Source organism: Haliotis rubra, unplaced genomic scaffold, assembly GCF_003918875.1.
Source record: "Haliotis rubra isolate DU_JTF1 unplaced genomic scaffold, ASM391887v1 Scf214, whole genome shotgun sequence".
Classification (NCBI taxonomy): Eukaryota; Metazoa; Mollusca; class Gastropoda; order Lepetellida; family Haliotidae; genus Haliotis; species Haliotis rubra.
The window spans coordinates 448,951-471,025 of NW_025766159.1; the positions used below are offsets into that span (position 1 = coordinate 448,951).

Below are 22,075 nucleotides of genomic sequence, written 5' to 3' on the forward strand. Positions count from 1 at the left end.
CCTCTTACGACCAGCATGATCGCTGAAGATCAATCACATGGTATGATCACGGGAACATCATAGGGCATATGATCATCGCTTGATCACCATAATGTGGCAGTTTGTACAACGGTAGTGTTAAACGACAGTCACATGTCACTGATCAAAAACGGATATAACCTTTGGTCCTAGCCGGGCAAAGGTCCACAGTTGTGTTAGTGGGTTACAATACTACTTTCATGTTATTGAACATCACATTCCAGCTATAATTATGACGGCTGTCTACAAACAGAGTCAGGACCAGATGATCCAGTGATTGACATCATGAACATTGGTCTACGCAATTGAGATACGGTGACATACATCAACCAAGTCAGCAAGCCTCAACATCCGACCCCAACAGGCGCCTTTAAGGGCAAGCATGGTCGACTTTTGATACTGTTCTTAGTTGTATCAGATGTTCATTTTGTTAAATATTTCAGTAGAGTGAGTGAGTGAGTTTAGTTTTACGCACACTCAGCAATATTCCAGCTATATGACAGCGGTCTATAAATAATCGGGTCTGGACCAGACAATCCAGTGGTCAACAACATGAGCATCGATCTGCGCAATTGGGACCCGATGACATGTGTCAACCAAGTCAGCGAGTCTGACCACCCGATCCCGTTAGCCGCCTCTTACGACAAGCATGGGTTACTGAAGATCAATTCTAACCCGGATCTTCACGGGTCTATTTCAGCAGATCTAGGGAGGGGCGTGGGCATGACAGGACAAGTCAAGGATCAGGGCCACCATTGAAGAGATACATCAAAACAAACTTCACAAGATGTGTCCATCAAGAATCAACAGTCGAACAGGAGCAAATATCACAGGCCCTCGTGTCTTTGCGAAGATTAAAGATTAAACGGGTTTTTTTAGATGACCCCCGACTCGAAATGCTACACAGTAGACTACATTATGACGAGGCCGGACACTTCGGTATACCCTACCCGTCTGCTTTGCCGATCGCTACGCTACCATCGCATGTAATCGATTAAAACTTCATGTAAACATAATCATGGATGATTGGCCTATCGATCACCACTCATGACACCTACCAATTCTTTATTGTTATTTCTGTAAGTCGCTTGAAACCCGGTTTTGACCCTCAACTAAACGATCTTTAATCTTCGCAAACACGAGGGCCTGTGGCAAATATGTCAGGAAAAGCCAGCTGTTTCAAATGGCATGGCCAGTCACCGTCCGATTCAAACATTGCTACCCTGAGAACGGGTAGACACAGGTGGAAAAATGCGAGTTAGAAGTGAAACCCGAAGACATTAAGTTTTAATAATCCAGATAGCAACAGCGAGATAAAGGGCCCCAAAATGGCGAGCGAACCTTCAGACTCTGAACGTATTGAGGATATTGGTTTGCATTCCTTCTCGGTTTCCGTCATCGAAAGGTGGTTTGGGCGATCCTGAATATGCATCAATATCCCCCAAAGTCCTCTGAAAGATGACACAGGCAAACAGAAAGGGAATCTCCTAGTCTGCAATAGGGATTCCCCAGCAGTCAGTAGTGGTGAAAGAAATGCTCATTGGTGGACATGGCTTAATGTTTTGCGTTCATGGGGTAATGATTTCATTTCCGTTCTCAGGGAACCAAGGTTACTTTCTACTTACATGATACTGGTCATGTCATTTGAAACGTGGATTCGTACAATTTCCTCATTGGAGTTTCGATTCATACACGAAAGAACCTACAAATCCTCAAGAGAAAGTTACCAATATTTGTTACAAATAACATCTAACATAAACGGTCCCAAAATACAGGAAATCTACAGAGATACAGAGCATCTAATTTTGACTATGTTCTGGGAGAAGGGGCCTAGCTCAAATGGTTGTGCTTGCACTTAGAGTAGCCTCATTGAGCCCTTGGGGAGCTTAGTACATGGGAATAAGCGTTTTGTGGATTCAAGGGGGCTGGGCCTCTCACACAATTCTGGCAATTCGTCCACTATTTCGGCGTCAAATTACAGGAACCAACTACAGCAATCTTCATTCTCCTGTTATCGCCACTGCCTTGCGGCAGCTGCCTGGACGTCGAAAGTGTTGGTCGACGTTGTACAGATGAACATTTGTCAAGGCCAAGGATTTCAATGAATGCGTTGTGGAACTTCCTGTTAGTGGCGTAATATACAAGCCAGTTGATGGACGGGTGGAGGTGAGCGAAAACCACGATACATACGTGCAGCTCGTGCTGGAACGTGTCACGTGAGTCCAGTACGATCAGTAGCGCGTATGGTATCCAGCACACGGAAAACACGAGGTATATGATGAATAGTGTCTTTGCCAGTTTGAAACTTGGTTTTAGATCAGCTGCTTTTTCTGTTGGTCCTGGGTGGGCTGCACGTACATTATGTACCCGTAAACGGACAGATCGCACGTGGCGGTACATGCACATGTAGGACAACCCCGTGATGCAGATCGGGATCCACACCATCACGACGGAGAAGACGACGGTGTACGGGTACGTTGCCATGCGCTCCCAAATACACTCAAGGCTCTTGTGGTCAAAGGAATGGTCGCCGATGTCGGCGAGGTTGAGAAGGACCAAGCTCATGCCGACACAATAAAATAACACGCAGTAGATGACGCAGTTGCGGGTGCTGAAGATGGATTTGTAGTGACTGTGGTGGACGATAAAGACGTATCTGTTGCAGCTCATGGCGGCGATGGTCATGAGAGACGCCACACACGACATCGTGCACAACGAGCCAATGACACGACAGAGCCCTGGGATACGGTCGAAGAAGTCGGAGCCCTCCAGTTTGGCTGAAATGATCAAAAGGCGATTCAAAACAGTGCTTCCTACAGATTAGTGAGTGAGTGATTTCAGTTTATGCTGCAGTTTGCAATAAATAAAAGAACATTCAAACTAAAATTTAAACGACTTCAAAAATGATCCGTGGTTAAATAGAGATTAACATAGAAGGCCTTAGAGAGTCACTGGTTTGTCTCATCCAGTTTCGATTCTTTACAGGTTGCGTGATTTAGCTGGAACATTGCCTGTCCAAATTCCATTTTTTTCTCTGACGACAGGTGTTCTATATTCTTTTGACAAACGGTTTCTGCTCGAATTCCCTGTCGCCCTAAACATGTTTCCAGGTGTGTTAGTATCATCCACCTGCTCGTAGGGACCCGGGGAGTTCCGGGTTAGAAATGGTCTTTAGTAACCCATGCTTGTCGTAAAAGGCGACTAACGGGATCGAGTGGTCAGGCTCGCTGACTTGATTGACACATGTCATCGTATCTCAAATGCGTACATCGATTCTCATGATGTTGATCACTATATTGTCTGGTCCAGACTCGATTATTTACAGACGGCCGCGATATAGCTTGAATATTGCTGAGTGCGGCGTTAAACAACAAACCAACCAACCAACCTGTGGCACAGAATATGTTTCTTGGTGTGTTAGGATCACCCACGTGTTCGTTGGTTTGAGACTTCCCTTGAGACGGATTAACTATGGTAATTTGATTATATTCTATGTTCAAAAGGTAGGGTATAATCATCAAAAAGGTGTTACACCTATATGTTTAATAAGATAAATAGTTAAACAGTGTAAAAGGGACATCTGACGTTTAGTCGTTTAACGTCAGATGACCCTTAAGTTTTGTCAGATGATTGTCCTAAGCGCCCTACTGTCCATGCTGCTATTTACCGAGAATAGACAAACAAAGCCGGAATCACCCGATTCCTGTAGCTGCATTCGGGGCGGTGGGCACTCTCCTACCCAGAGTTCCATGCGGCAAGCCAGCATAGTACCTCTGCCACAGGCCAGAAAAATGTGACGATTCTTCACATTTGGCAATGTCCATTCAATATAATGTACAGATTTCTTTTACTCTTTTATTTTTGACGAGTCTACACATCTAACTAAACATCTTTAATAGAATGGTTTAGTTTCACTGAGAAAATATCCAAAAACATGAAACACTATTTCGATTTGCGTAGCGATTCTTTGTTTACATAGGTTGTACGGCTCCACGTGCTGTCATCGAAGCTGATGGAGAGCAAACGATGCAGCCAATTTGATATCTAAATATGTACTGTCATAGACCTTACTGTCGCAGTTGTGGAAGAATATATATGTAACAATGTAAAACAATATGAAGAGAGCGCCGAAAAGCTTTCTTGAGTCCAGTCTCTTCTTATTATGAATATGTGCGTTTGTTTACAAACAAGAGAAAAGTCCGGTCACGTGATATGCAAATTAGCCTGTGGCAGTGACGTTATGTTAGTCATCGCTGCGCCGGAGTGTGGGCGATGGGGTCGCCTAGTGGTTTCAGCGTTCGCACAAAGCATGTTCATGTCGCTGATGGTTTATCACCATATTGCCAGCCTTACCTATGATACTCATTGGGTCCGCTATCGCCGTCACGTACAGGTCGGAGCAGGCGAGGTTGACGATGAAGATAGACTCCACGTTGTGCAGAGACTTCCTCGTTGCCACGGACACCAGAATCAGACCATTTCCTAAGGTTCCTGCAACTGTTGCAAGTCCAAGTATAAACAGAATCGGAATCGCAATTTCCGGTTGGATGGTCAAGAATTCGTGGCGTCCAAATGTCAGCCGAGTTATATTGTCCATCCTGTCCCCTGTCTCGGACTGACGGGTTCCACCTGATGATGGTCAGCTGACCACCAGGCTTCTTAGGAGTGTTCTCATGAAAGGTCAGACTGTGGTCTTCTCCACAGAAAAACGGATCTGCAATGACAACCAACCCTGACAGTTACCACATGAAAACCGCTTTGATAAATCTAAGCTGAGTAAGTGAGTTTAGTTTTACGCCGCACTCAGCATTATTCCAGCTGTATAGCGGCGGTCTGTAAATATTCGAGTCTGGACCAGACAATCCACTGATCAACATCATGAGCATCGATCTACGCAATCGGGATACGATGACATGTGTCAACCAAGTCAACGAGTCTGACCATCCGATCCCGTTAGTCGCCTTTTAGGACAAGCATGGGTTACTGAAGATCAATTCTAACCCGGATCTTCACGGGTCTGAGCTGAGCCCCGTTTCACATATCACAATATACGTCAAGCTTTTGCGCAAGTTGACGCGCGCAAAGGTAGCCGGGAACCAGATTATGATAAATCCTTATACAAATTATTTTAAAGGTTAAATGAACCAGCTTTTTAAACCCATTCTTTGTGTTGAAGTCCCTGAAATACTCGATAATCCCACCGGCGGTATCTGACCTCTAAGTAATGAATACAGTCAGACCTCGTATATCCGAACTTCAGATATCCGAATACCTCGGTTTCCGAACATTCTTCACAAAAAACGAAATTTTCTAGTTACAATTTACCTCGTATATCCGAATGTTCGGTTTCCGTATCCGAAAGGTCAATTTTGGTAACGAAACTGCAAAATGTGTACAAATTTGCCTCGTATATCCGAACACCAAGGCTGCCGTCGGCAAGATGTCTGATGTTTACCGCTCTTCAGCAGTGCTCACTCAATGACCTTTGATCAAATCCTATATCAAAACCCAAGGTACACAATCACTGACAGAGAAGCTGAGAATTTGTACTAATACATATCTCCCGAACCACCACCTCAATGAATTCTCAATCCTATTGTTTTATTCATCTAAAACTATCAGCAGTGTCAAAACTGGCCCGTGCTTAATGATTCCTGAAAATCTCTATAACATCTTTGCATTACGTATGAATTTAGTTTTCAAAAGGGAAGCTTATTTTACGTTCATATAAACACGTGCTTTCCTGGCTAATTTCTGAAAACTGAAAAAATTCGATCCTGTTGGCAAAAAAGGGCCATATAAGACTTTCTCACTCCACGAGTACAAATAAATCTACAAAATTATGTTTCGATAACTGAAGTTTTTTAACATCACGTAAATACGAATGCAGTAAACTAAAAGTTCAAACCAGAAGAAAATTGTTTATCTTTTCTTCTCATGAAAATTCTAAATATATATTGCACACACGGAAAAACTGATTACTTGGACATCCTACCATTACTTCGTAAAACCTTGTGTCATTTGAGTAATTGCTCATTAGATCCCTTGTCCAAGAATACATTACCGTAGGAAGTGGTTGCAAAGTTTTAAGTACAGCGGGGAATGAGAAACCAACATGCAGATTACCAGGTGCGTCTAATGGAATAGGGGCGAACATTGTTTCCGTGAACAAAAGTACAGACTTGATCAAAGAGTAAACAAGGGAGAGCAAATTTGGTGTTGAATAGATTCCATTGAAGAATAATTCTGTACAGCGACTTCATCAAATTCTATGTTGTGATGCGTCCTTTCAACAGTTCTATTTCAGACTTGAGAAAGGTTCATCACCTCATGCCAGTCAATATCTGCTGCACACACTGTCGCACGATGATTGAGACCCAGGGTGATTAGGTTGTTGATTCTGAAGACAGGAATACAGTGCGAAACAGAAAAGGAACCAAACATAGAGCCACAATTGCGTAGTATGGGAGATTGTAAAAGCAATAAAAGCTATGAAGCGCCTTCAGTGACCACTGCAATCATTACAACGCCTTCGGTGACCGCTGCAATCATAACAATGCCTTCAGTGAACATTGCAATTATTAAAACGCATTAAGTGAACATTGCAATCATTACAACGCCTTCAGTGAACAATGCAATCATTACAACGCCTTCAGTGACCGCCTTAAGTGAACTGCAATCATTACAACGCCTTCAGTGAACATTGCAATCATTTGCAATCATTACAACGCCTTCAGTGAACATTGCAATCATTACAACGCATTAAGTGAACGCCTTCACGTGACCACTGCAATCATTACAACGCCTTCAGTGACCACTGCAATCATTACAGCGCCTTCAGTGACCACTGCAATCATTACAACGCCTTCAGTGAATCATTACAACGCCTTCAGTGACCACTGCAATTATTATCGCCTTCAGTGAACATTGCAATCATTACAACGCCTTCAGTGAACATTGCAATCATTGCAACCATTATTACAACGCCTTCAGTGCAATCACAATTGCAATCATTACAACGCCTTCAGTGACCACTGCAATCATTACAACGCCTTCAGTGAACATTGCAATCATTACAACGCCTTCAGTGAACATTGCAATCATTACAACGCCTTCAGTGAACATTGCAATCATTACAACGCCTTCAGTGACCACTGCAATCATTACAACGCCTTCAGTGACCACTGCAATCATTACAACGCCTTCAGTGAACATTGCAATCATTACAACGCCTTCAGTGAACATTGCAATCATTACAACGCCTTCAGTGACCACTGCAATCATTACAACGCCTTCAGTGAACATTGCAATCATTACAACGCCTTCAGTGACCACTGCAATCATTACAACGCCTTCAGTGACCACTGCAATCATTACAACGCCTTCAGTGACCACTGCAATCATTACAACGCCTTCACAACACAGCATCACTTTCCAGACCGATGTCGCATATAAAATTGTGCCCCTTTTCAAAACTGTCCGTAGGGGTACATCGCTGGGCACACACCTCTCCTGCAGCTCCACCAGCTTCCATGTATTTGAACAAGGGGGATAGTTCTATGGATATACAACTTATTCATTACAACATATGGTACGTTTCAGTGGGATGCTAACACCGTCATCAAACAAGTGGAATACAAAAGTTGTATATCTATAGACCTACTTCCCTTGTTCACCACACCAACTTCTTAATGCCACACAAAGAAGGTAACCATGTATATGATAGGGACATTAAATATGAATCAGGTTCCCGAGAACCTAGTCGACATTTACTTCAGACAAAAGTCCATTAACAAGCAGAAGTCAGTTTAATTACAATCTACTCCGTTGTTACTTAATCACGGCCATACCGACATTCATGGCTTGTACAACATCCGTGCGGCCATATCCATTTAATGTCTGACAATGTCACATTAACAAACTTTGCTCATTTATCTGATATCTAGTTTATTAGCCAGGCTTTTTGCATCCTATGTCTTTTACAGTTTCATCAGTTTCTTCTCAACTTTATCATACTTGACTGGATCACAGAAAACTTTTTACACAGGAAGCTTGTTAATTTGTTTAATCTGAGAAACTCAAGAATAGGGCTGGGTCGGGTCCAAATTTTCTATCCGGGCCCCCCACCCTCTATTACCCTACCCTACCCGGATACCCGATATGTTAATTCCTGATATCAAATTTGTAAGAAATGGCAATATATGCTTCAGCTCGGAAGCTAACATTTCGAGTTTCTCAATATCTTAATCATGTATTATATTCAAAACAGGTGCATGTAAATGGTGTTTAAATTTTCAAAGACAAGACAACATTTTAATCATGAAAGAATAACATTTTACATTCAAATTGTTTAATCTATTAATGATCATAACGGGTCCGGGTATTGAGATGGGTACCCGGGTCCAACTCATTACACCCGTCCCGGGTATCCGGGTTACCCGTCTCAGCCCTACTCAAAAACATTCCGGAAGGGAGGCTGGCAGGGTCATCTACACGCTCCTACCCAGAGTTCCATGCGGCAAGCCAGTATAGTACCTCTGCCACAGGCCAGAAAGATGTGACGATTCGTCACATCTTGCACCGTCCATTCAATATAATGTACATATTTCTTAACTCGTTTATTTTTGACGAGTCTACACATCTAATTAAACATCATTGATAAAATGGTTTAGTTTCACTGAGAAAATATCCTAAAACATGTAACACTATTTCGATTTGCGTAGCGATCCTTTGTTTACATAGGTTGTACGGCTCCACGTGCTGTCATCGAAGCCGACGAAGAGCAAACGATGCAACTAGTTTGATATCTAAAATATGTACTGTCATAAATCTTTATGCCGTTTTTAGTTGTGGAAGAATATACATGTAACAATGTAAAACATTGTGAAGAGCGCACTCAAAAGCTTGCGTAAGGCCAGTCTCTTCTTATTATGAATATGCGCGTTTGTTTACAAACAAGAGAGAAGTCTGGTCATGTGATATGCAAATTAGCCTGTGGCAGTGATGTTATGCTAAGTCATCGCTGCGCCGGAGTGTGGGTCATCTAAGGCCACACAATTCGTAGTGCAGAGTTGCGTGCCTTGGTCAGAAGCATGTGATCGTAGGTTTGAGTCATGGTTCGTCCCGATTATGTTTATTTTTAGAGCACCACACCAAAGTGGTAAAACGTCTGAGACCCACAGAGTCGTGCAAAAAGTATTCGGCACTTGACGTCATTTCCATAGACGTACATGTTAATTTACGGATTGTTCAGTTTGACCCGGGAGGTCAAATGGCACAAACGGCAGGTCGAGTTAACTTCATTAAATAGGGGAGCAAAGAATGTTATTAATGTTGCTGCTCGCTGCCTAAAAGCTTGAATCGGAAACAATAAACCATCTGAAGCTTCTTTTTTAAAGAAAGTTAGGACGCTGCTGACGATTTCTCGACACTGAGGTGTCAAACGGCGACCTTGTCTCGGCTGTTCGAACATATTGACAATCAATGCACCCCTTCTCAATAATAGACCCAACCAGTTGTGACACGTCACGCAATGCATTAGTATTCACTTGATCAGGTCAAGCTGAACGAGCTGTAGTGTAACATAAATACTTTTCTTTAATTTAATTTTTGTAAGATCCAAGTCAAATTTTGCACATTTGTGAGGAACCATGTTACCTACAATCACATAATTTCTGTTTAATTTTCCGTTGCTTATTTCAGGAATGGCAACAATTTAATCAACACATGTACAGCGCGTGAACTCCTTTAACATCGCGGCTTATGGGATTGTGCATTGTCGAACCATAAGTGAGTGAGTGAGTTTGGTTTTACGCCGCTTTTAGCAATATTTAAGCAATATAACGGCGGGGGACACCAGAAATGTGCTTCACACATTGTACCCATGTGGGGAATCGAACTCGGGTCTTCGGCGTGATGAGCGGACGCTTTAACCACTAGGCTACCCCACCGTCCCTGGAACCATAAGTAAGTTGATGAGTGTGATGTCATTCGTTAAATAGTGGTCGGAGAATTGAACTGGAATTATATGGGCAGAGCAGAGGTGATTTCAAATTTGACAAAGATCCACCCTAAACTCACTTCATGAAAATTATTCATGTTCCACTGAAAGTCTATGGAAATGACGTCAAGTGCCGAATACGTTTTGCACAACTCTGTATATCATTTCGGGCTTACCTCCACATTATGCTCACACGCCTTGATATGCCTCGAATACTACCAAAGCTTCGTTAGGGCAAATTCTGTCACTCACTCACTCACTCATTCACCCACCTACCCAAACCCACACTCACTCACCTCACCTCACCTCACCTCACCTCACCTCACCTCCTCACCTCACCTCACCTCACCTCTCACCTCACCTCACTCACTCACTCACTCACTCACTCACTCACTCACTCACTCACTCACTCACTCACACTCACTCACTCACTCACTCACTCACTCACTCACTCACTCACTCACTCACTCACTCACTCACTCACTCACCCACTCACTCACTCACCTCACTGACTCAATCACTCGGGGGATGAGGGTAAGAATTGGTCCTCAGCAACCCATGCTTGTTGTAAGAGGTGACTACCGAATTGTCTGATCCAGACTCCATTATTTACAGACCGCCGCCAAACAAACAAGCAAAAACACTCACTCACTCACTCTTGATATGGGAACGTTTCGAGAGCACCTGGACACTTTCGTTGATATAAAACTTTACTTGGCTATGGTTTTACGCCGCTTTTAGCAATATTCCGAGAACATGTCCACAGGGAACACCGGAAATGGGCTTCACACATTGTACCCAAGTGGACAATGGAACCCGGGTGTTCCTCGAGACGAGCGATCGATGTCCATATGAAGTGTATCAACAACAGCTGGGTTCTCATGGCACTACATGACCCTGGTCAATGAATCAGTGTGCTCTCGATTTGTATTATCAGCTCCCCGGGAAGTATAAAACCAAACTACCGGGTACCCATTCACTACTGGTAGTCACTTGCTTAAGTGCAACAAGTGCTTCACATGTGGGAAGTCTTTTCTGCAAGAAAAGTTGAGAACGATAGTGAAAGAAATATTTCTTTAAAAGCATTTCATAAAGGAAACAATAAAATGCATATTTCATAATATATACTAAGTCTCAAAATATTATAAATATTTCGATTAAATAAGGTTATTATTTATGGGTTTTTTACTTGGTCATCCTGACCTGACTCGGTGGTGGGGTAGCCGAGTAGTTAAAGCACCCGCTTCTCATGCAGTTGAACCCAGTTCGAATCCACGCAATGTGTGAAGCCCATTTCTGGCATCCCACACCGTGATATTGCTGTAAAATTGTTAAAAGCGGCATAAACATTACACACTCACCTCATCTAACTGATGTCTCATATCGATGTTAGTACAGTGATGTTTTCTGGTAGGGAGAGAAATACCAGAACGCTACTGTTAATCCTGTCCAAAATTATCGCGATCCGCATCTTCATCAAATTTTCATTTTCTTATTTGTACTTAATAATGACCTCTGCCAAGTTCTAAAAGCAGTCGCTTGGTCAGACTCGCTGACTTGATTGACACATGTCATTGTATCCCAATTGCGTAGATCGATGCTCATTCTGTTGATCACTGTCACAGTGTATTATCTGGTCCAGACTCGATTATTTACATACCGCCGCCATATAGGTGGAATATTGCTGAGTGCGGCGTAAAACTTAACTCACTCACTAAAAGCAGATCAGCACATACACTTTTGTGCCTAGACATACCCTTCACCCCTTGATACATATTAGACCGGTCCACTAATTAAAAAGTGTTTGGTCTCAAATCAGGAACAGTGGGTGATCGTATTTCTATACGTTCGTGAATGCGTTTTTGTTTCACTTGCTGGAAAGTTTCCGTTGTAATATCAAGGTAGGGTTTCAGCTGTTGTGTGTCATGTATGGCTGACGATGTCCTTGACGTGGGTGATGAGACTCTTAATTACGTCCCAAGCTATTCTTGCAAACTGACGCAGAAAGGGTTCCTGTGCAGTGGTAACATGGCCACATTTGTCAGTTTAACAAGCCGTTATGTCAGCAGAAGCATCGTTAATGAGAAGGTATTATGAATAAATGGTTTATAATGTTGTAATGAAGATTTGCTTCGTTATTTCGATGCCGTTTTCAAGTAATAATATCGTGCCACACACAGAGTAATCCATATCGTTTAGATTGAAATACCATTTAGTCTTGGGTTGTTTGGATATCGCCAAAGTTTCTATATTAAGTACTGACGTACTCCCGTGGGTGGGAATGTATGGTTTTCCCCAGTTAATATTCACTCGCAGTAGTTTTACAACCATTTTGATCCTATCGTCCTCCAAAGTCTTTATACACGTATTTGTAAACCCTTCCAACCACGTCAGTTAACCCTACCAACCACGTCAGTAAACCCTACCAACCACGTCAGTAAACCCTTCCAACCACGTCAGTAAACCCTTCCAACCACGTCAGTAAACCCACCAACCTCGTCAGTAAACCCTACCAACCACGTCAGTAAACCCTTCCATCCACGTCAGTTAACTCTTCCAACCACGTCAGTAAACTCTTCCATCCACGTCAGTAAACCCTACCAACCACGTCAGTAAACCCACCATCCACGTCAGTAAACCCTTCCAACCACGTCAGTAAACCCTTCCAACCACGTCAGTAAACCCACCAACCACGTCAGTAAACCCTACCAACCACGTCAGTAAACTCTTCGATCCACGTCAGTTAATTTTTTTAACAGCGTCAGTAAACTCTTCCAACCTCGTCAGTAAACTCTTCCATCCACTTCAGTGAACCCTTCCAACCTGGTCAGTAAAACTCTTCCAACCACGTCAGTTAACCCTACCAACCACGTCAGTAAACTCTTCCATCCACGTCAGTTAACCCTTCCATCCACGTCAGTAAACCCTACCAACCACGTCAGTAAACTCTTCCATCAACGTCAGTAAACTCTTCCATCAACGTCAGTAAACTCTTCCATCCACGTCAGTAAACCCTTCCATCCACGTCAGTAAACTCCTCCATCCACGTCAGTTAACCCTACCAACCACGTCAGTAAACCCTTCCAACCACGTCAGTAAACCCTACCAACAATGTCAGTTAACCCTACCAACCACGTCAGTAAACTCTTCCAACCACGTCAGTAAACCTTTCCATCCACGTCAGTAAACTCTTCCATCCACGTCAGTTAACCCTACCAACCACCAGTAAACCCTTAAAACTACGCCAGTTAACCCTTCCAACCACGTCAGTTTACCCTTCCAACCACCAGTAAACCCTTAAAACTACGCCAGTAAACCCTACCAACCACCAGTAAACCCTTCCAACTACGCCAGTAAACCCTACCAACCACGTCAGTTTACCCTTCCAACCACCAGTAAACCCTTAAAACTACGCCAGTTAACCCTTCCAACCACGTCAGTTAACCCTTCCAACCATGCCAGTAAACCAATCCAACCACGACAGTTAATCCTTCCAACGACGACAGTTAACCCTTCCAACCGCGTCAGTTAACCCTTCCAACCGCGTCAGTTAACCCTTCCAACCACGTCAGTTAACCCTTCCAACCACGTCAGTTAACCCTTCCAACCACGTCAGTTAACCCTTCCAACCACGCCAGCAAACCAATCCATCCACGTCAGTAAACCCTTCCAACCACGTCAGTTAACCCTTCCAACCACGTCAGTTAACCCTTCCAATCACCAGCAAACCCTTAAAACCACGTCAGTTAACCCTTCCAACCACGACAGTTAACACTTTCAATCACGTCAGTAAACCAATCCAACCACGACAGTTAACAAATTCAACAACGTGAGATAATCCATCCAATCATATCAAGATCTAAATACACACTGATGTAATATTTAAATCTTTTGTTCAACGAATCACACCTATAGTTTGGCATGAAATGCATGTGGACCCGGTTTTTTAGTAAATATCTCTTCATCCAATGACCCAATCGATCTCAAACTGTGCAAGTGAAGGTTTTGTCAGACAACCTAATCACATTGTAAATCACCGATTTGATGCATTTGTATTAAAGAATCTGTCTATGTAACTGTCAACAAAATAAACAGCAGAACGCAGACGGCTTGCAGAGGGAGGGAGCCAATGACCTGTAACAGCGGCAGTGCTGGGTCATAAAGGTCAACGTTCGTCAATGTAGGTCAGTTATGCTGATGACCCTGATGTCAAACGAATCTAACTTTGGATGCCTACCTTTTTGTACAAGGTTTTGTTTATTGGTTGTTGGTTTTATTTTTCACAATTTTTAGCACGATGTTCTTTTTCATGCCAAGAGCAAAAGTTTCATGTCATCCGACACCTTATAAATCGGTTTGCTACGTTTTCTCTCTTTTTAAAAAAAAATTCAACACATTTCTAATTAAATGTTTAGCATCATCTGAATAAGCTTTCATGATGACAGCTAGAAGTAGTCAATGTGAATGATCCAAACGGTCTATCACTGTGCAGTGCACAGGTAACTATCATGAACTGCACGTGCATTTACCTTTATGACCCAACACTGCCGCTGTTACAGGTCATTGGCTCCCTCCCTCTGCAAGCCGTGTGCGTTCTGCTGTTTATTTTGTTGACAGTTACATAGACAGATTCTTTAATACAAATGCATCAAATCGGTGATTTACAATGTGATTAGGTTGTCTGACAAAACATCCACTTGCACAGTTTGAGATCGATTGGGTCATTGGATGAAGATATATTTACTAAAAAAACGGGTCCACATGCATTTCATGCCAAACTATAACGCTCATGGACTTAGCATTGAGCAAATTCCCGCCAGAGAAAGGCGGACGAGATATTGGGGACGAGTGATAAACTGCATCCGGTTGTTGACAAAACCGCCATAGGAGCACATCCTGGTTCTGGACTTTGATCTCGAAGTCGTGCATAAATATTAAAAGTGGCCTTTTCAACCATGATATGGTTTAATTTAAATACAGGCCTATCCCGGTTTCAGTTTCGTGTTCATCATTGAGTGAGTGTTTGGCCAGCTATGACTACATAGAGACGAATATTTTATCTTTACAAGTTTTTTTCAAATTCCTATAATTGCCTTTAAGGCAGAATTTTTATTTTTGGTGTTTCTCATCGCCCGACCGACCTTAATTCTATTGCCGACCAAAAATATAAAAAAACACACACTTTTTTTTCATTCCAACACCGCCGACTCGAACCTAGAACGTACCGACTCGTCATATAAAATGTTACCACACAAAAAAATCAGAGTTATGACCCTTGACAACAGATCGACCATGGTGTCTGCTACTCGCATAGCAGAGGAAAACGAAAACAAACATCTGGTCTATTTTTATGTATCACCTTCATATCCCTTTTAAAGTGAGAGTAATGTCATCTTAATTTGATAACCTTTTAAAATGTATGAACTCTATACAATCATTCAAGCACAGTATATTTGTGTTAGATGCACTGGTCTCTAATATTTGTCTTTATATAAGGGCAGACTATACTGTTTTTTCGTTGATCTTAAAGCTACATTGGATTCCATCAATAGAACAAGTTTGATGTATAAACTTTGGACTGGCGATGTCAAAGGTAACTTTTTATAGATTGATTAGAAATATTTACACAAATGTTCAATCATATATATCATTGCAAGGTGGCTACACAGAACTGTTTGAATGTGTGAGCGGATAAAACAAGGTTGCCAACTATCACCACTGCTATTTTCATTGTATGTTAATGATATTACTAAATTTCTTAGTGTTGATGAAGATAAATGCATTGACCTTGGTGTCTGACATTTCATCTTTAAGTGGTCTTTAAGCGTCAACATTAGTAAAAATAAATGTATGGTTTTCAGGAAAGGTGGTAGATTAAAGAAATACGAAAAAGTAATGATCCCAACTAGAAATTGTGTCTTCTTACAAATATTTGAGTGTTTATTTCCCATGCAGTGGGTCATGGCATATAACACAAAAAGACTTTGTCATATCCAGAAAGTGTTAAATATTTTCCGTTCCCAGCTATCAAATATCAGAAAATAAACATTAACTGTTCTTCTCAACATCTTTGACCACAAAATATTCCCAATTTTAGCATGCGGCTTAGAAATGTGGGGATTTAATCCCTCACGGGATGCAGACAGAGTATACAATAATTTTTTAAAGCAAATTCTTTTTCTTGGTAGAAATGCACCGAACTTTATGGTTGTTTATCTTTCAAATCTAGACAATATATTACAATTGTAAAATATTGGCCACGGTTATTATACCAAAAGGATAATGGAATATTATACTACACATACCGTTATCAATATACATTAGCAGACGTTGGTAAAAGATGTTGAGCCCATAATGTAAAATAATTGTTAAATAAATATGGTTTTAGTTATGTGTTGCACAATCAGGATATAAGTTTTATAAATAAGTTCTTATTTGATTTTGAACAAAGGTATATATCAAGAGATCAATAGACATGGTTTGAATTAATATATTCGTTTCCCAAACGTATTGTTTAGCAATCTCTAAGGAAGGAATAAAGTTGCGAAGAATATTTGCAATGCAGTTTCGAATGTTACTTCATATAGAATAGCCCTTACTAAATTTAGGTGTTCAAATCACAGGACCGCCTCCGTGGTGTAGTGGTTCGCGGGTTCAATCCCCGACCGCGTCATACCAAAAGACGTTAAAATATGGTACTTGTTGGTCCCTGCCAGGCGCTTGGCATTAATGGGTACAACAAGGACAGGTCGGCTCGGAGTCAGTTTAATGTGTCTGAGTGGGGTATTCATGCTTCACTGCGGCATGGTATCTCAGTGGGCTAGCACTATAAAACCAGCTTAAGTCTTGGCTAGTACAAGCAGCCGCACCTACACATACACACGCATGCACGTCGTCATATGAGCGAAATGTTCTCAAGCACGACGTTAAACCCAATTTCACCTCACCTCACCTCACCTCAAATCACAGAGTAATGATAGAGGAAGATAGAAAACTTCATATTGCGAAAGATCAACGATTTTGTCATCTATGCATTGTTCCCTGTAGTGAAACAGAGTACCATTTCTGCTTATTATAATATGTCCTTTTTTGTCAGATTTGAGAAAAGTGTTACCTGCAAATTATATTGCAAATCCAACATATCCTACATTTTGTCAGCTATTATCATCCAAAACCCAGATGTTATTAATTGTCTAGCAAAATATGTATTTCTTACCATGAAAAAGTGAAATAATCAGTTGCAATTGTAAAGAAGAATATGCATGGCACCCTCTATGCATGGTGCATACACGTTGTACTACTTGCATAATGAACCGGTAGCCACCTTAGTGTAACAATCTCTCTCTCTCTCTCTCTCTCTCTCTCTCTCATTCTCTCTCTCTCTCTCTCTCTCTCTCTCTCTAGAGGTCTCTCTCTCTCTCTCTCTCTCTCAGTCCTTTTCTTTGTATTTCTTACCATGAAAAAAGTGAAATAATCAGTTGCAATTGTAAAGAAGAATATGCATGGCACCCTCTATGCATGGTGCATACACGTTGTACTACTTGCATAATGAACCGGTAGCCACCTTAGTGTAACAATCTCTCGCTCTCTCTCTCCTCTCTCTCTCTCTCTCTCTCTCTCTCTCATACTCTCTCTCTCTCTCTCTCTCTCTCTCTCTCTCTCTCTCTCTCTCTCTCTCTCTCTCTCTCTCTCCGATTGATCCACAAAGATTTCATTATTTAATATTTTATTAATAGATGAATAGGTTAATAGGTGTTATCTGAAATTGTTTACCTTCCACTCAATCGCTGCCACAAGTTTGAAGTCCAGAGAGCGCGAGAAATTGTCATAACAAGTACAACAAATGAGAATTAAGAGCACTGTTCAGAAAAAATTCATTACAAACGATAATTGGCGGATCGGGGATGGGTGGTGGGTGGGTGGGGGTTTGTGTGTGTGCGTTGTTCGAACGCCCCACCCCAATTTTAAAATGACTTTTGGGTTGGGGCTGTTGGGTTTTTTGCGTTGGCGGAGCCAAAGGGGGGGGGGGTGTTCGAACCCCCTTCCCCCGCCTTTCAAAATTCCTGGATCCGCCCATGGATGAAGCTACCTTGAAGCCTCACTATCACGATACACAGAAACAGGTAGAGGGGTCGTCTCAAAAGCAAACGATTTAATAGGATAGTTGATTTAAGCTTTTCTATGGGTATCATATTCTTTTACATATCTCAACATAAACGTTACGAAAGACACGTAAGATGATAATCAATAGATGAGACATATTCAATACACATGAAAAAAGCATAAAATATCTTTGAGATGACCCCTTGTGCCTGTAGCACATGCATTTCATGCCAGGTGAGTCGACGGTCCGTCGTCATACCTGGCTGAGCGACCTGATTACCATCTATAGTCTGATCTATTCTTTTCAGCAGCTATTCGTATTTTTGCCCGATTTTACGAGTAAACATGCATTCCGGATATCCTATTACGCATCCCACTGAACGCCCAGTTAGGCCGATGTGGGTTATTTCAACATATGCTACTTGCAGTTGTCTAAATTTTAGGGATACCGAGTAACAGCCTATTCTATTTCCGACAGTACTTAAACACGGTGTACTGGACGAACTTACATTGACTGTAAATGCGAACTTGATCAATAGTTGCATCAGAAGCATATGATGTGACATCAAAAGACTGGATTCGTCAGAGGGAAAAACATACATGACACTTCTATCAAAGTATGCCACAAAACACTCTTTAATCTTAAATGTTGTTATTGATTTTATAACAGATTCTGAACGTAAAGTGAAATCAGTTTTAAACCAGTTCTAAAGCTCTTGGCCTTTGAACTTGTTCACTCAAGCAATGAAGTGTATAGACAGTGCGCGTAGGATGGCCCGAAACAAATCTGTTGTGTTGATAAGAACATATTTCAAAGCAGCGAGTCTCCACAACATACACTGGAGAAATGGCCGTGTGCACGTGACATGTGCGATTTACTACCTAAGTATACTTGAATAGTTATTCGATGGCGATGAATAAAACCAGAGCTGTATTTTGGACCTTAAGTGAGTGAGTGAGCATTGTTTTACGCCACTGTTAGCAATATTCTAGCACCATCACGACGGCGGACCCAAGATGGGCTTCACACATTGTACCCATGGGGATTCGAACCCAGGTCTTATGCGTGACGAGCGATCGAATACACGAAAGAACTGACATCGTCTTTGTTTTCGTTACCACACAACGATTTACTACTATTGGTAGGGTTTCGGCGACCGTCAGTTTTGTTTGCATTGGTTGGTTTGTTGTTTAACGCCACACTCAGCAATATTCCAGCAATATGGCGACGGTCTGTAAATAATCGAGTCTGGACCAGACAATCCAGCGAGCAGCAACTGCATGAGCATCGATCTGCGCATTAGGGATACAATGATATGTGTCATCCAAGTCAGCGAGCCTGACCACTCGATCCCGTTAGTCGCCTCTTATGACAAGCATGAGGTGCTGATTACGTTTGAATTATTTGGTCAAGTTCTGTATTCAAGTACTTAATATCTTCTGTCCAGCAATTTACCTGACTACTTTGTTTTAATTTGAAAATGGTACAAAAATTCTTATTAAAGTATTAACGCCCCCTATTTTTAACTATAGTATTTACCCTTTATAACGCTACATAGTCACACTATAGCGAACTTTTAGTCAGGCACATATTTGAAAGTATGTTATGATATAATAAATCTTCTTTAAATCCAGTCAGACCATGTTATGTCGAAGTTGATATTGACCAACGCAAATAAATACATATATACTTGCACAACCGAAACGATGAAACACCAAACCTTTACTTCGAGACAACCGTCAATTCGACACATCAAAGTTCGAGACAACCGTATTTGACACTGTACATTCTATGTCCACAGTGGTATGCTATTCCGATCTATTCATCACTCTAAACACACGCAGATAAGTATTTCAATAAAGACGAAAGGAAACAGAAGTCTTCTTAATTGCCTTGGGGAAATATTTGTCAAGACAGGAAACCAATGCTTAAAGATAGCGACTCTCGCTTCAAGTGAACTGCTTGTATACTTAGCTCAAGCTGTATGTAAACCAGCTACGTGCGCTCGCATACGAGAGGGATATCGTATAATAGTGAGTGAGTTTGGTTTTACGCCGCTTGTAGCAATATTCCAGCAATATCACGGCGGGGGACACCAGAAATGGACTTCACATATTGTACCCATGTGGGGAATCGAACCGGGTTTTCGGCGTGACGAGCGAACGCTTTAACCACTAGCCCACTTCACGGCCGTTATCGTATTATAATAATAATAATAATTCAATTCTATAGCACCTTGTATCCATCTGACTAGCTCACTGGACGCTGTAATCACAAACTGATTATTATTACCCGGATAACCCAATCTGCCTGTGAGGCGCAAGGAGGTTAATAGTCACATGACTCATCTCACGGGTACCCATTTTCTGCTAGGTGAGCAGAGGCAATTTTGAACAAACTCACTTGCCTAAGGTGAGATTACATGTGCTTCGTTGTGGGACAGGACTGAAGTCCGAGAAACTCTCAGGTGTCAAGCTGCCAAACACGGTCACCCATCCAAGGACTCTAGATCTCCGCTCTCAACGTTGCTTAACTTCAACTGATTTGTGACCTGAGTTCTATGCACAGGATCACTGTTCACAGAGTGATTTGAGTGAGTGAGTTACGCCTCTTATAGTAATATTTTAGCACTATCATGACAGGGGATACCTGAAATGGGTTTCACACATTGTACCTTTTCGGCGTGACGAGCGGGCGCTTTAATTCACAGAATGAGAGAGTGAGTAGGATTTAACGCCGTTTTTTAATAATATACCCGCACTGTCACGGCGGGGGACACCAGAAATGGGTTTCACACATTTGCACCGACTCGTCGTGACGGGCGGACGCTTTAACCACAGGGGCGGTGGGGTAGCCTAGTGGTTAAAGCGGTCACGCCGAAGACCCGGCTTCGATTCCCCACACGGGTACAATGGGTGGAGCTCATTTCTGGTGTTCCCCGCCGTGATATTGCTGGAATATTGTTAATAGCGCTGTAAAACTAAACTCACTCACTCACTCACTTTAACCACAAGGCTACCCCACCGCCAATATTATCACTGAAACACCCCTTGCAACAGTCGAAAATTCAACCGCCACTGTCAGTATGTGGTATATTCAGTAAGGTTTTTCATAGCCGCCATAACACACTACAGACACAACAAATAATTAAATTGTAAGCTGTCTAAACTGATTTCAAAATAATCGCATTCGTCATTCCTTATACATATTATACATGAGCAAACGATCCAACCCTTACCTTAAATTCAGTGGCCATTTCAGCGAGGTACTGACTAGTCTCCGTCGCCTCTAGATTTACAACTGACCCCATCCATGCCCTATCTGGTCAATATATGTAGTCTAGCCCAGCAGCAGAGCTAGCCGAGTCCCTCCAATGAAAGGCCGCTGACGCGCACTCAGGAGAAACACCTTCCCTGCTGAAGTTGTTAAAAGTCGCCCGACGTCCTTCTACTCGAGGCTCATTGTGACGTGAGACATTTGATTATGCTGGAGCTCTGTTGGGATTCTTTGAAAAAGATTGATGTTGTTTTTCTTTCTTTTCAGTTTCCCCTTTTCCCTTATGATTTCGTCAGCAACAAAATTCAAATAAAACAAACTGATCGATATTTGAAATGTTGAGGGAGTAGTGCGGGTACATTTCGGCGTTCAGTCAAACTGATAGCATTTATATCATCATGTATTTAGGTCCATGCAGTGTTCATGATGGTGTGTGCATCAGATAGTTCATGCAACACTCAACTTCGTTATCATTCAATGCACTGACATGTCACATGTCACATAGATAGATAGATAGATCTTATTTTAATGATAGTTTCTTAAAGAACTTTTTTGGTGGAGTCCGGAAAATTTTCAAATATAAGAAAGCTGTTGGGTATTAGTAAATGATAAACATGTGTACTATTTATATTTATGTGGCAATTTTGTACAATGATAAAATTTGCAATTCATCGGTC

General features: G+C 41.9%; 1 protein-coding gene across 1 annotated transcript; it reads right to left on the reverse strand.

Moving 5' to 3' along the window:
• Positions 1-1,143: 1,143 nt before the first annotated feature.
• Positions 1,144-21,513, reverse strand: LOC124276830 (melatonin receptor type 1B-B-like). Its single transcript, XM_046712481.1, has 3 exons — positions 21,361-21,513; positions 4,372-4,732; positions 1,144-2,795 (listed from the first exon to the last, which is right to left on the reverse strand). The coding sequence occupies exons 2-3, from the start codon at positions 4,613-4,615 to the stop codon at positions 1,978-1,980; spliced, it is 1,062 nt and encodes a 353-aa protein (XP_046568437.1). The 5' UTR covers positions 4,616-4,732; positions 21,361-21,513; the 3' UTR covers positions 1,144-1,977.
• Positions 21,514-22,075: the final 562 nt, after the last annotated feature.